A 14,021-nucleotide genomic window follows, 5' to 3' on the forward strand; every position below is an offset into this window, starting at 1 on the left:
ATTTTATAAATGACATGAATACCACCAGATTCCCTCAAGTCATTTACTTGATAATTTGGAGTAATCTTTTAAAGTGCAGTCAGAATACAATTACATTACACAATCAGAAAGCAATCACTGAAAAGCTTGAAGAGATATTTTCAGACCTCACATTTGGCAGAGTGACACAGTGATCACTGGGACACAGACCACTCTGAAGAGACATCTCTGCTCTCCTGATACACTGCGTATCTTTCCCGAAACTCGTGGAGGAAATTGTATTGCTGTGCAAAAACAAAATTAAACCATTAGTTTTTTTTTTTATTGAAAAGCTGAAGCACTTTACAGAACATGAGCAGCAGTTTAACAGTTTCATAACACATTACTCAGTTTTGTATGTTTTATTTTGCATTCCCACCTGACAGTCATTTTAATATGGAATCACACTCAACTTCCAAACATGGCCACAATTTCTGGTAAGCATCAGTTATTATGTGTCCTTTAAATTTGGTTATTACCTCATTTCTCTACGTGGATGTACAAACAATGTCAAGACTGTTTAAATGACTGCAACATATTTTTAGCATTTCTATACTAAACTTTCTTATTACATATCTCAATAATCAAACTGCCAATTCATTGGTCCATCGCTCTAATTTATAATATTCTTTTCACTCCAACTCTGTTTTCCTATTGTTTTTCCTACATTGGTACATGAATGTTTTTAAGCAGCCAGATTTCTAATGTTGGACCAGCCTTAAACTCATCCATCCATCATCTATACCTGCTAATTCCTAACCAGGGTCACAGGGATCGGCTGGAGCCTATCCCAGCTCTCTTTGGGTGAAAGGCAGGGGTACACCCTGGACAGGTCACCAGTCCATCACAGGGCCACATAGAGACAAACAACCTCACACACTCACACTCACTCCTATGGGCAATTTAGAGTCACCAATCAACCTGACATACATGTTTTTGGACTGTGGGAGGAAACCAGAGTACCTGGAGAAAACCCACGGAAGCACAGGGAGAACATGCAGACTCCACACAGAAAATTCTTCTGCATTTTCTCAGGGACTGGGTTACACATGTTGAGCAGCGTTTGAGTCTCTATACATTCATTTTCATTCATTTAGATTATTGAAATTAAAGATTTTGCCTCACAGGAAGAAAATAAAATTATAAACTTATTGGTGTAACGTTACATGCATGTGTTCATTTTTTTTTTTTAATTAATGGGGTTCAACATGTAAACACACAAACAGGAAGAAAAACAAACAGATTCAGTGGAAGAAGCATAATCTCTCACCTTCACTGTTTGTATCGCTCCTCTTCCTCGGTGCTCCCTGAGGATTTCGATGGCTTTGTTTGCTGTCATTGTTAAAGAGCGCTGCAGCAGCAGACAAGCAGCGACTGACCAGCAGAAAACATGAGACAGTCAAGTGATTAGAACTGTGACAAAACCAGCACAGAGGATTTACCAGTTTTAGAAGGTCGAGCAGAAGGAGAATATTCTTACTTAAAGCAGAGCGACCCAGGCCTCCGTAACAGCTTGGAGAGAAAAGAAAAGCGCATGGTCCCATCAAATGCACGGTGTAAAGGTGTAACATTGGAAACCCAATAACAACTGTGTAAGCTGATTGATGTGTTTGACAGAAAACAGATGTCTGGCACATCAGAAGGTTAAAAAAATACTTCAAGCATCAAAAAACACAAAGGGCTCGTCATAGAAAGTGTCTCTGTCTATTTTTAACCTCTACTGGACCAGGAATAGGTTTTCGTCGGTCAATGCTGTATTTCACCTTAACGTGGTTAAATGCAGTCAAACGTCAGGTGGGTCCAGGTCAACAGTTTCCTCCTGCTGCCTGTTGAGCAGCTTTAGCAACAGCTTCATGTAAACAGCAGAACATTCCTACAACAGTGATTAGCTGCCACAGAAAACTGTTCACTGTTCACACTTTCCATGTTTTAAAAAGATGATTTTATTTTTATACCAGGTCTTTGGCTCATGATGGCAGCAATACACTACAATATGATTGGATGGTTTGTTTTCTTCCAAATTTTTGTTTCACATCTCCTCTTTTTTTGTTAATGCCCCCACACATTGTTGAGTCAGTTATTTCTATTTCCTGCAGGCATATGTTTTTAATAACGATGCAAGATTCTTTTGTTAAATGCTAAACCTGGATGGTTTCACTCACTGGATCACCGTGGTCCTGTTGTTCTTGAGGCTGACCTGCAGCTCCTCGAGGATCTGGCAGCACTGGTCCAGCTCAGGAACGTCTCCGTCTAGAAAGGGCATGTGGTGAACTGTGAAGCCTTGCTGCTCGTAGATCTCCAGCAGGGAGGGAACCCTGTACTTATTTAGTTCCCCTCTGGTGCAGAAAACAAACACGTCCTGCACGCCCTGGTTCTGGAGCTCCTCTGTTAACAAGACAAACAGCAAGATGTAAGACAGCAAAGCATTTACCAACACCTACAGATTGATTGATATATATATATATGTATATTAGTTACACCCTTGTTCTCTCATCTCCCAGGACCTGGGCCAAAATATAATCATTATACAGTACTATGATACATGTACACATTAGCCACTGGCTCTAGTTGCTCATATTGTTGTGTGAACAGTAGTAAAGATCAGTGTATTCTTACCAACATCTCTTGGCAGGCTCCTGTTGATATCTTTGTATTTGCAACCTGTAATCAGATGCACTAAACCTTAGAAACAAGTAGAGCAAAATACAGGGTGTGACATGATAAACTGTGGTTTCACCTGGTAGTGCACAAATCCCAAGAAGCTGCGAGCACTCCACCGTGGACAGAGGTAACCTCAAAGCCAACCAAAACAAAATATTCTGAATATTAACACACCTTTTCTATTTCTGAGTTTAAAAACTGAAGACCCACAGCTTTTACTGGCTCATGACAGGACAGGACAGGAGAACTGATGAGACTTACCAGGAGACGTGGAAGGGAGTCAGCTGCTCCTCTCTGACCTCCTCGTCTTCAGAGGAGGAGTCAAACTCACCCGTCCTCATGGCTTCACCCCCGAAACTGTGGAGACAACAAAGACATTCAGTGCTGACAGTCACAGAACAAACTGACAACTCTGAGTGTGTTTTTTGATTTTTAGTCTATTTACTATAAAACATGCAGGTTTTGGGCCTGAAACTAAAGATTATTTTTATTATCAGTTATTCTGCGGATTATTTTCTCATTTGCTTTGTCTGCCGGAAAATAGTCAAATGCATGTTACAGTTTCCCTCAGTCCAAGGTGACATGTTCAAAAAGCAGGAGATACTGAGTTTGTTTCTGAGTTTTTTAAACTTTCTGTAAACTCATTATTGCAGCTCTGTCATCCACCAAGACTGAAATAATATAACAAACATCCATGAGGATATTTAGACGCTGATACTTTCCACGTCTTCTTAACAGGAGGTGACAGACTGAGGTAAAACAGAAACAATCCAGTCGCTAAAAACACAACAGGTGTGGTGCTGCACGTCAACCAGTACACAAAGACTGAAACATGCTTTAGTCATTTATCAAAAACCCGCAGTACAACCATGTGTTTTTGATTAACCCTCACCAACCTCTGGTCCTGACTGCTGACACAGCTGCCGCTTTATTTGAAATCGCTATCACACCTGCAGCCAATCAGAATCAAGTATCCGCGATTGACCACGCCCACTTTCAAAAACACCGCATGCAGGTGTGCGTTCGGTTTAGTTTACGGAGTGATCCACACGGGCGGGGTATAAGTTTTAAATAACTGTTTTACTTTTTATTGCAAAACATGATCAGAACAATAAAAACTATATAAAAAAAACTACAATTCAGCAACAACATCAATATAACAAGATGAAGAGAAGGCAGATGCACACACATGATAAAGGATAATAACAAATCAGTCCTGGGGGAAAAGAAGCTGTATCTGTTTCTGCTGCAGTGCTTTTTGCTTCTGTACAAAGACTTTTTTTGCATTAGAACAAATAAATGAACTACCAAGTGTTTGGTGCTGTGTGTCAACATAGGAGAGAGTTTATGCTGCTGCATTGTTCTGTATGTGAGGCCAAACCTTATTCCAGCAAATCCCATCAATGCATAACCTCCAAAATAATTCAGCTCGTCTGACTTTCTTTTAAAATGAGAACAGACAGAACAAATATAATTTACTGTAAACTTGAAATTCTGTTTACTTGTTGGTTTAATTAACCATTAGCCAGCCATTAGCCAATTAATGGTTGGTTTAATTAATTTAATCTTATCTTATATTCCCACCGAAATTTCACAACCAATAAAAAAATTTCCTATTTTTATACTGAAAACTGTACACAAACTAAAAACACACGCACACAAAACTGACAAGACACAGTTAAGCAGATGAACAACAAAAACTCTGCTGCTGTATTTAACAGGTTCTTCCATGGGGACATGAACGTGGTTCATTCTTGCAGTGACTTCCCCAGTAAATCACAGAGCAGCTCAGTGCGCGTCCTGCAGGATTTCTGCTGCCTGCACAGAGCTGCCACAGCACAACACGAGGCTGCTGCCTTCAAAACAACTTTCCCCCCTGAAAACAACAAACTGGACATTTTAACACTCGCTACGTTTTTTTAAAATGTCTGCAGAAGCAGCTTGGAAGAGCTTCGAGTGAGGTGAGTCTTTTCTTTCAACAGCTACTCTTTGATTAGACATATATTTGGATGATTGTTGTATTTGGACTTCACTGATATTTTATTGGTACATTTGGAAATAGACCTATTACCACAGGCCATGTTTTTAAGTATACACTGTCTATTATATTCTTTTAATTTATAATAAACAGATTTTTAACATAGTCTGATTCCAGAAAACTGAGCTAAAATAACTTCAGTAGAATTGTTACTCATTTTTATAAAAATGGTTTTCTATGGTTTATTTGAATTGAGTTGAAAATATAATATTGTATTTTCCAGTTTTTTGCTGATCTGTGCCTGTCCTTCTGTCAGCAGACTTATAAGGAGGGATCTTGGCTCCTGCGGTCATTTCTCCTGCAGGGCCGAGCTCTTTGGCTGGCTTGCCACTTCCTCAGCAGAGGGGCTGCTGGCAGGGGCAACATCTGACCTGGTACCGTAAACAAATGACTGTATAGACATGAAAGTATTGTTGTTTCTCTCCCAAACCTCATGCAAATCATTAGTCAATGCATGTTTCTTATTGTGTCTGAGAGCTTTTGTCTTGAAAGGGGTTAGGGACTCACCTTACTGAGAGAAAACAGGTTGACTTATCTGCTTTCTTCCTGTTGTGTATGTTCACTTCTATCTGATCAACATTTGATAGAGTGATTTGCACAAGAGAACATGCTTTTCTGCACAGAGTTGGTGCAATTCAACACACTGACAAACAGCTTTCTGGCTGCTCGACGTCTCAAAAAGGACTTATAGGCTTTCCAGTTTGTGCACATTAAACACTGTTTGCACACAGGCTTGTTTGTGATTCTCTCCACAGGTCATGAAGCCTCAGGAGACTGAGCTCGTCACTGAAATCTCAAAGGTATTTTGTACCTTTGCTTATCAGCCCTGCTCACTTCGTTAAAGACACAGTTCACTTTAAATTCTGGGCTCATGTTATTTACAAAATTAGATAAATCTGATGTCCAACAAAGATTAGTGCTGTCAGGTTATGTCAATAAATGTAAATAAAAAACAAAATAAATGTTTTTGACCTAATATATTGCACATGTTGTGTGTCTAAAGTTACAATGCATGGTCTCGGAGCTGAAGACTGGTTTTACCAGCGCTCTCCTGGAGCTGAGTCACATCCAGCATGGAGACACGTTCCTGAGGGAGGAGCTGGAGGAGAACAGGAGGAGCTGTCAGAAAAAAGCTCTTCGCCTGGAAGCTCTGGTTGAGTCACTGAGGGTGAGGCTCACATTAGTTTAACTAGTCAGACGTATAAATGTATAAAGTTTGACTATATACACGTAATAACTCAAGGAGAAAGAAAAACATACATTTAAAAACAGCCACATAAACAGAAACATTTGAGCTTTGCAGGGATTTCTCATCCATAACAGATATGACTCAGTATAGAGTGATGATGTCCTGAAGCTGAATGTAGACCCAGTGCTCTGTCGTTCTGCAGGAAGAACTCGGTGTGATGCGATGTCAGATCTTACAGCTGTACAGTAACAGACAGAGACTTCAGCAGGAGGAAAAAAGCTCCACATCAAAACAGAGAGAAAGGTAAAACACAAGTAAACCTCAGCTTGATACCACTAGGACTACCAGTGTGTGTCTTATTACATATATATAAGACTTTCCTATTGTGTTAAGAGTGTGAAATGACACATTGCTGAACTGAAATGTGAGTTTAATTACAAATTATTATTTTTATTATTATAAACACTAAAAACTGTGATGGACTGGTGACCTGTCCAGGGTGTACCCCTGCCTTTCACCCAAAGAGAGCTGGGATAGGCTCCAGCTGATCCCTGTGACCCTGGTTAAGGAATAAGTGGGTAGTTATAGATGATGGATGGATGGATAAACACTAAACACGCAAACATTAAGAATTATGTAAATATCTGTAAATAACATGCAGAAGTAAAATGGAGGTGGTGATAAGAGGTGTAACAGCACTGACTACATGCATGGTGTGGTCTGTGCAGTGATCCAGCAGAGGCGAGTGGACGGTGCCAGTGTGACTGTTCGTCTGCTGCAGCAGCCTGTGTGTCCAGAGGAAAACTGCTGCTCCACTGTTTCCTGCAGGGCCTCAAAGCCGGACTGAGCGAGGGAACAGGTGAGCTCCCACATCACAGAAACATGAACCTAATGCAGAGATAATCAAAGCAAAGTACAGTCATAAATGTCAGAGTTTGCACTTAAACAGAAAAACCCTTACTTAAGGTGTTGACCTCTTGCGACAAAGCTTACGCTCCGTGTTGCTCAACATTATCTTCTTTGCACAGACGCACGACATCAGGTGGCGATGCAGCTTCTGCATTCTGAATGGGAGTATGTTTCAACCTTAAACCAGCTGTATGACAAACACAAGACACCAGCAGCTCACCAGATGACTGTGGAGCCACAGTAAGTGCTGACGAGCTTATATCACATTGTTAATGAATGACTTCAGAGACAGTTGGATTACAGTTCCCACTCACTGTTCAACAGTGCGGTGATGTTTCACTGTGAGTCTGATCTCTCTTTGATTCAGTCAGACTTATGTGAAGTTTGTGGAGCAGCTGTTACAGCGACATCTGCTCTTCAGAAACACCCTGCAGGAGCGTTTATCTGCCGAGCACTGGAAGTCTCTGGTCGGAGACATCCTGGTGCAGCTTATTGGCCAAAATGATGTAAGATGATGCTTTTTAAATGCATGTTATCATTTCAGTTCATTACACTGAGCACTGAGGTACAGGGCGCTTGTGTTTATCCTCATTTGTGTTGTTCAGACAGCTTTTTCAGATATGTACCTTGGATACACGACTACTTTGGCGTCATTTCTCTCACTGGAGTTCAACAGACTGAATCATCTTGAGAAAAGCCACAAAATGCAGGTATTTCAGGAGATACAGCACAAACACGAGGTGCCTGACAAACCACAAATGCTGACAATACTCTAATCTGACTGTACAGAGTAGCCAGATGGAGAGAGAGGAAATGAAGCTGCTCTCCCTGCTGTTGGCACCTGTCTCTCGTCTACACAGCTACCTGAGCCACATTCAGGTGAGTCATCAGGTGAAACCAACATGAAACCAAACACAGGAGGAGAATAAGAAAATCAAGAAAATGATATCTAACCAACCTAGAGCTCATTTTAACACTGACTTATCTTTGCTAAATGTTCCATCTCTAGAACCTGCTGCAGTGGACTGGGAAAGAGCACCCTGACTGCAGCCTCCTTTTAGGCACCGAGCGAGCGCTGAGGGGCATTTTATCTCGCTGTCATGTGATCCTGGAGGAAGACGTCCGATGGGAGGAAGAGGAAGGAGCTGGCCAAAGGTCAGGAAATCCTGACATGACTGTGGATATGTTGTCACATCAATAATACAGAGTTACTTCAGGAAATATTCAGACCACTTCACATTTTGCACACATAATGTTAAACAGACAAACTGGGATCTGTGCTTTACTAAAGTATTAAGAGAATTAATTATTTAGTAAAAGCTGGTTTGGCTGCAGTCACAGCTTTGAGTCTTGGGTGAGTTCATCCCGTCAACCTCTGTCAGGTTGGATGGGAACCAGGTTTGGGTCACTGTCGTGCTGAAAGGTGAACCATCTCTCCAGTCTCAGGTGGCTGCACTGTTTACTTCAAAGACGTCTCTGGTTTTGGTTGAATTCATTCTCATTCGTGAGCCGTGCCTGGTGGTCTCAGACACATTTATGTTCAGTGCCTTTTCAAAATGTAAACTGATATTTACCCTTTGCTTGAACAGCAGCTGCTGTGAGGCTGCCGCTGGTGGATCCTCTGTAACCTGCTGCACAAAGACCAGGGAGGAGTCCAGCTCTGCCACTAAGAGGTGAGTGTCGCCCCCTGTTGGCCTCAGATGAAACAACAGCTGCAGAAAAAAAATGCTCCTGTCAAGCTCAGACAAGAGTTTTTTTCAGTGACAGTTACATGCAAAAATGTTGGAGCCTGATCTGATTTGTGGCATGCTTTAGCACAAGCGGTTTTAGTGCCTACCTTCCGGGCAATCAGTGGCATCCTCCCATTTCAGAGCAATATGAAAATCAACTTGCAGAGACTTGAGCATCATGCAGATTAGGGGCTGATATACATCTACGGTAACATTTGCAAAGTGCACTTGCAGCTGCTAACCAAACGCCAAAGAAAAACATTCAGAGCTGTGACTCATGTAGTTGCAGAGAAATCACACATCTGCAATTCCCTGTAAGTAAAGCAGCACCATCCCTCTGATGTTCATCGTCCCCAGCCCCAAAACAGAAACACTCTCAAGTCCTTGGCTCAGATACAAGTAATAAAAGAATAAACTAAAGGAGCAGGAAATGACAGAAGGAACAAAAGGTTGTTGAGACATTTTTAAAAAATGATATAAACATGAACTTATCTCATTTTGAATGTTAAATCTGAATCTCCAAAGTAACAAGTGACTGTTAGTGTCAGAAAATGACAGACCAGTATCTGAGTAAATATAGAACAGACTAATTGCCACTCCCCCCCCGGCGTCTGGGTGTAAAATGCTCCTATCTCCCCCAGAGACGAGCAGGCAGCTGTTAACCTCACCAACGGGGTGGACGGACACCCCTCGATGCGTCTGGAGTGCTGGTCCTGCAGTCCAGTGAGGAGGAAGAGTTGTGGCAGGGACCGGACCTTGCAGAACCCCCCGGCCCGTGACTGTGGACACGCCTACTGCTCCCTCCTCACTCCAGACACTGCAGGATGGGCGGACAACAGCGACTCTGGTCAGGGTACCTTCAGCCAGCCCACGGGGAAAGGAACCAATGAGATGGAGGCACCACAGGGGAGCAACAGCCTGGAGGACTGCGAGACAGACCCTGATGACACCTCGGCCTTCGACTACTCCTCCGTCACCTCCTGCAGCCCTGATGGCACCCTGCGCAGGGAGATGATGGGCAGCAACAGTGGGGAGGATGAAGAGGAGGACAGTCAGGTGCCCGTGCTGTTAAAGCCCTCATACAACCAACAGCAGCAGCAGTCCAGAGACGCACCCAGAGAGAGGACAGTGTGTCTGAGGTGGCAGATTCCCAGATTAACCCCTCATCCTCCTTTAAGAAACACAGCAGGGCCGTGTGTGAACGGGCCGACACCGTGTCTCGTCACCTCCTACGGGAAGAGGCTGCTCAGCCTCAGGAAGGGGTCACCTCCTCTTCACCCAAAAAGTGCCTTCAGGCCCATCTGGGATGACCCGTGCAAACAGGTATTTAAGTTTCCATAACACAAGCACTATGTTGTATCTGTACATTTCACATACTCTCTGCTCTGTCTAAACCTGCTCTGTCTCCACATCACTTCATGGACCAGGCTGACTCTGCCCCAGAAAAAGACAACAGACAAGGCTTCATTCCGATTCAGGCTCCAACAAGGCAGAGCTTTCAGAATTTCACCGCGAGCAGAGAAAATCTGAGGTGAGAGGCTTTATCCAGTCGAATTATATCGGCAATGACATTTCTCTAATTTCAGGTAGGGTCGCGAAACAATGAGGCTCGGATCAAAACACTCAAGAGGATGAGGCCTGAAAACCTGATCCGATTAATGAATTTACTTTTACCTGTGGTGTGTCTGCAGACCAGGCCCGGCTCAGCGAGGGAATCACGCAGCAGCCATGAGCAGTGGAGGATTGTGGGATGACAGTGAGGACAGCGAAGGACCCTGCAGCACAGTTTGACCCAGGGCAGGCCAGGCTCGCTGAGAAGTCCTGCACACTAAACTCTGACGTTACAACCAAACGTTAGTGGCCATGGATGTTTTTTTTTTTTTTTTCAACACCTTCAACACCTGAAGACATCCGATTTTTCTTGATTTTTTCCTGCATCTGTTTGTTTTTTTTAGGACTACACTTTGGCATATTCAATAAAAATGTCACTGTTTTTAGGGGATTTTGTGGCTACAAAATGACGTCACACACCTCTATGAAAACAACATATATTCTGACCACAACTTAGGCTAAATATTGATGCATTTCCTACCAGATTTATATTTGAAATATCCCAATTTAATATTTTAGGGGATATTTTTTAACTGGAGCTGAGATGGTGATGAGGCGATCTCAGACATAACTAAAAAATTAAAATGTACTCTATAGATTTAAGCACTGGATTTTAATATTTGAAGGCAGTGTTAAAGGAAAACCTATTAGCTTTTAGCCTGAAAAGAGATGGATTTACAGGTAACAGAAAAAACAAGAGAAATGAGTAGTTCAGTACAAAATAAGACTGGGTGATTTATTAATCTCATCAAGACCATTAATACAAAGCAGTTAAAAGGCCACATACCATCAAATAAACCAAATGCTGGATCAAGCTGTTACAGTGCCACCGGAGGAAAACCTGTCACTCTGAATGGGCTGGGGTTTCCAAAATAAACACAGAAAACCAAAAAAAGAAAAGTTAACTCCAACCAATACTGACTTGGGAAACTTGAGAACATGAGCGAAGATGGTGAAGTGATTTGACTTCAGCTGTCCCTAAAAAATTCTCCAAAACCCCTTTTATTTCTAGTTTAACCCGAGGTTTAACCATCCATCATCACCTGCATAAAACACAGCAAGGAGGAGGAGGGCTCTGTGTATATTCAGAGCAAAGCGAGGAGGAAAAAGGGCACAAGTGACTTTTAAAAATCTGCTGAGATCCAGCTTGTGGTCATCAGACACCGTCAGGTGTTCTCCTGCGTCTCGTCTAAACATCGAGGGGTTCAAAGTGAGGTTGTAGACTCGTTTTTTTCTGCCCTGATCCATGTAGAAAGTGAGTTAACAGTTGCATAGGACCACTGCATTTACAAACATGCCCTATACCAACTGTGGCTCATCAACAGTACAGCCTAAAGTGCACAAAGTGTGTTTCTCAGGAAAAAAAAAGTCCAGTTCTTCACGATGCTCAAATACTTGCAACTGAATATATGCCTGTATATATATTCACCTGCAGCTTGAATACATTTCCAACCCTCTGTTTAATGACTGTTAGCATCAAAAAGTCTTTGAAAAGGAGAAAAGGCAATTAGTAGGATGTACAAAGTGAAGCACACGTCTAAGTAAGTGCTTGGCATATCGAACTGTATAATTACTTTCATTGCTTTAAAACAGCTAAGGGGCAGGGAAGAAAAATGGCTTTCCTCAGTTAATACTCCCAGTGTTTCAACTGGAGATTGTCTGTAAGTAAGTTAGTGACAGTGACCTGTTTTTTCTTGGTTTTGTTTTTTTGTTTTTTTTTTTGTTTTTTTTTATCCGACTGTAGCAGCATTGGATTATTAGGCAATATTTGACTGAACAGATGCGGATGAGGGTACAATACAACAAGGAAAAAAAAAACAAACAAAAAAAAAAAACTTGTCACTTTATACAAATTATTTAGTTAGTGTATACATGTTATATATACACAGTATCCACAAACATGTACAATTTCATAGTGTATAGCTTTGTTCTAAACATTACATAGGCAACTTTATTTTTTAGCATTTTAGACACCATTTGCTTATTTCTGTAAAGTAGAAAAGAAAATAAAAAGGCACATCTGAGCATGATGCATGGATTATTACAGTCTTTCCAAAGTGAAACAAAACCGTCTCAAGCTGAAAGAAAGATAAAGAAGAAGAAGAAGCTGGGTTATCAAGTTCCTCTTTTTCTGGGCTTTAAGGGTTTATTTGGAGCAGCCACTGGGGGGAGCTGGCCCAGCTTTGGTGGGAGGTTGCGTGCTTCCAGTGCTGAGTTTGAATACCGATGAAGAAAAAGTTGAGGGTTCTGGAGAAGAGCACAGTGTCAGACAGCAGTGGACGTTTATAAAGGGGATCAGTTAAGACATCAGCTTTCAAAGAGAGAAAAACCTGTGCTCTCTTGTCTCTTTGTCCTGGATCGGTACTGTTTGATATCGTGGCAGATCTCCCTCTGTCGCACACTGCAGAGTGATTTTTTTTTTTTTTTTTTGTAATAGTCTAATCGAAACCTGCTGACTTTTCCCAAGCTCGATGTGCAAATGGAGTGTTCTTGGCTCTCGTTTTCCCATCCCGGGCCGAGAGGACTGGAGCCTGGGGTCAGAGGTCACTGCTGTTGGATTTTTAAAGGCAACGTTTTGTGGCTGTGGAGACGCCTGTCTTCTCACAAAAAACAGTCAGTCTGACTCGCGTCTTTACAGTCACAGTGTACAGATACAAGGTGTGAGATTCAGTGTCGCCTCCTGTTTGCGTTTATTTTAATGTCACATTTGTCTAAAAGAAGAAAAAAAAGAAAATCCCTTATCCCTCTGCATAAAATAAGACTTTGGCAAGTGTTTGTTTTCAGTTAGTAGGAAACGAGTCAGTGGAAACACCTGACGCTCAGACCCATCGTGACAAGAGCTACGTTGATCGCTGAGGACGGGAGAGGTTTTAAAAATCTGTGAGCTGCAGCATGACTCCAGAAGATGTCAATGCCCAGAGAAACCAAGCATGACAGTTGAGGCTACAAAGTCCAAGTCCCCACATTCACCCTACCCTGGTGATGAGGGGGGGGGTGACGTGGGGTGAGTTAAGTGTGTGAGGGGTGAGAACTTTTATCAGGAGCGGATGGCCCCTTGCTCTGATCAGCACAAACGCTCAACTCCTTTTGTTGATTAGCTGGCACACCGGTGTGGGTTTCTCATTGGCACAGAGTTTATGATGAAGGCGGAGCTACTGGACGCCTGAGAGGCACATCGGGGGTGTGACTGGTCGATGCAGAGGGGCGGGCGGGTGGAGTTAAGAGTGTGTGTGGAGCAGTGTTATTCTTTCTGATCAGTAGCTTTAGGTCTACTGGGATGTAAGTTTGCAAGAGACAGTTTGAAGTTTGCATTTCAGGATCACCTGAAGTAGAAAACAGCAACGTAGACTCACTGGCTGCTGTCGGTGTTCTCCACCAATGAGAGGCCTTGTAGCGGCGTCTGCAGCAGCTCCCTTTTGTATGTCTTTGGTGGGAGTTTGGGGAGTTGTGAGCTGGAGTTGTGCCGTGGGGGGACAGGTGGAGCGGTGATGGGAACAGGCAGAGGGCAGAGGCTGTTCTGGCTGGCGCTCAGCGGGCAGCTCCGCCTGGGGATGCGAGGTGATGGCGTGCTGGGCGGGGTGTTGGGGGAGCTGGGGGAGCTGTTGAAGTCCCATTGGTATCGGCCCACGGGGGAAGGCTGCTGCAGGTTGAGAGGGTAGTTGATGAAGATTTCCGGGGGCCGCTGGGGAACAGGAGGCGGAGTGTCGGGGAGAGGGTCGCGGGGAGGTGGAGGGGGCGGGCTGGGCAGGGGGCTGTCGATGGGGGGGCCGTTGTAGACCAGTGGTCGAGGCTGGATCCTGGGAAGAGGAGGGGGCAGCCGGGGAGGGATGGCAGGAGGGCTGTCGGACATGGAGCTCAGCTGAAA

The 14,021-nt window shown here is 43.2% G+C and overlaps 3 protein-coding genes across 3 annotated transcripts in view; 1 reads left to right on the forward strand and 2 right to left on the reverse strand.

The window, feature by feature from the left end:
* Positions 1-173: 173 nt before the first annotated feature.
* Positions 174-3,036, reverse strand: cdkn3 (cyclin dependent kinase inhibitor 3). Its single transcript, XM_026299336.2, has 7 exons — positions 2,941-3,036; positions 2,756-2,811; positions 2,635-2,679; positions 2,181-2,403; positions 1,499-1,530; positions 1,289-1,392; positions 174-263 (listed from the first exon to the last, which is right to left on the reverse strand). The coding sequence occupies exons 1-7, from the start codon at positions 3,018-3,020 to the stop codon at positions 174-176; spliced, it is 630 nt and encodes a 209-aa protein (XP_026155121.1). The 5' UTR covers positions 3,021-3,036.
* Positions 3,037-5,729: 2,693 nt separating this feature from the next.
* LOC113129369 (uncharacterized) lies at positions 5,730-10,336 on the forward strand. Its single transcript, XM_026305323.2, has 12 exons — positions 5,730-5,885; positions 6,109-6,209; positions 6,635-6,765; positions 6,935-7,055; positions 7,183-7,321; positions 7,421-7,525; positions 7,605-7,694; positions 7,825-7,970; positions 8,405-8,488; positions 9,187-9,868; positions 9,973-10,076; positions 10,237-10,336. Exons 1-12 carry the CDS (start codon positions 5,730-5,732, stop codon positions 10,334-10,336), a joined length of 1,959 nt encoding a protein of 652 aa, XP_026161108.2.
* A 530-nt stretch (positions 10,337-10,866) lies between these two features.
* sos2 (son of sevenless homolog 2 (Drosophila)) overlaps positions 10,867-14,021 on the reverse strand; it is a 31,626-nt gene continuing 28,471 nt past the window's right edge. Inside the window, exon 23 of the mRNA XM_026298931.2 lies at positions 10,867-14,015. Coding sequence (XP_026154716.1) covers positions 13,506-14,015 — 510 coding nt within the window. The 3' untranslated portion in view covers positions 10,867-13,505. The remainder of the gene's footprint in view (positions 14,016-14,021) is intronic.

The sequence above is a fragment of the Mastacembelus armatus genome, chromosome 22 (genome assembly GCF_900324485.2).
Source record: "Mastacembelus armatus chromosome 22, fMasArm1.2, whole genome shotgun sequence".
Lineage (NCBI taxonomy): Eukaryota > Metazoa > Chordata > Actinopteri > Synbranchiformes > Mastacembelidae > Mastacembelus > Mastacembelus armatus.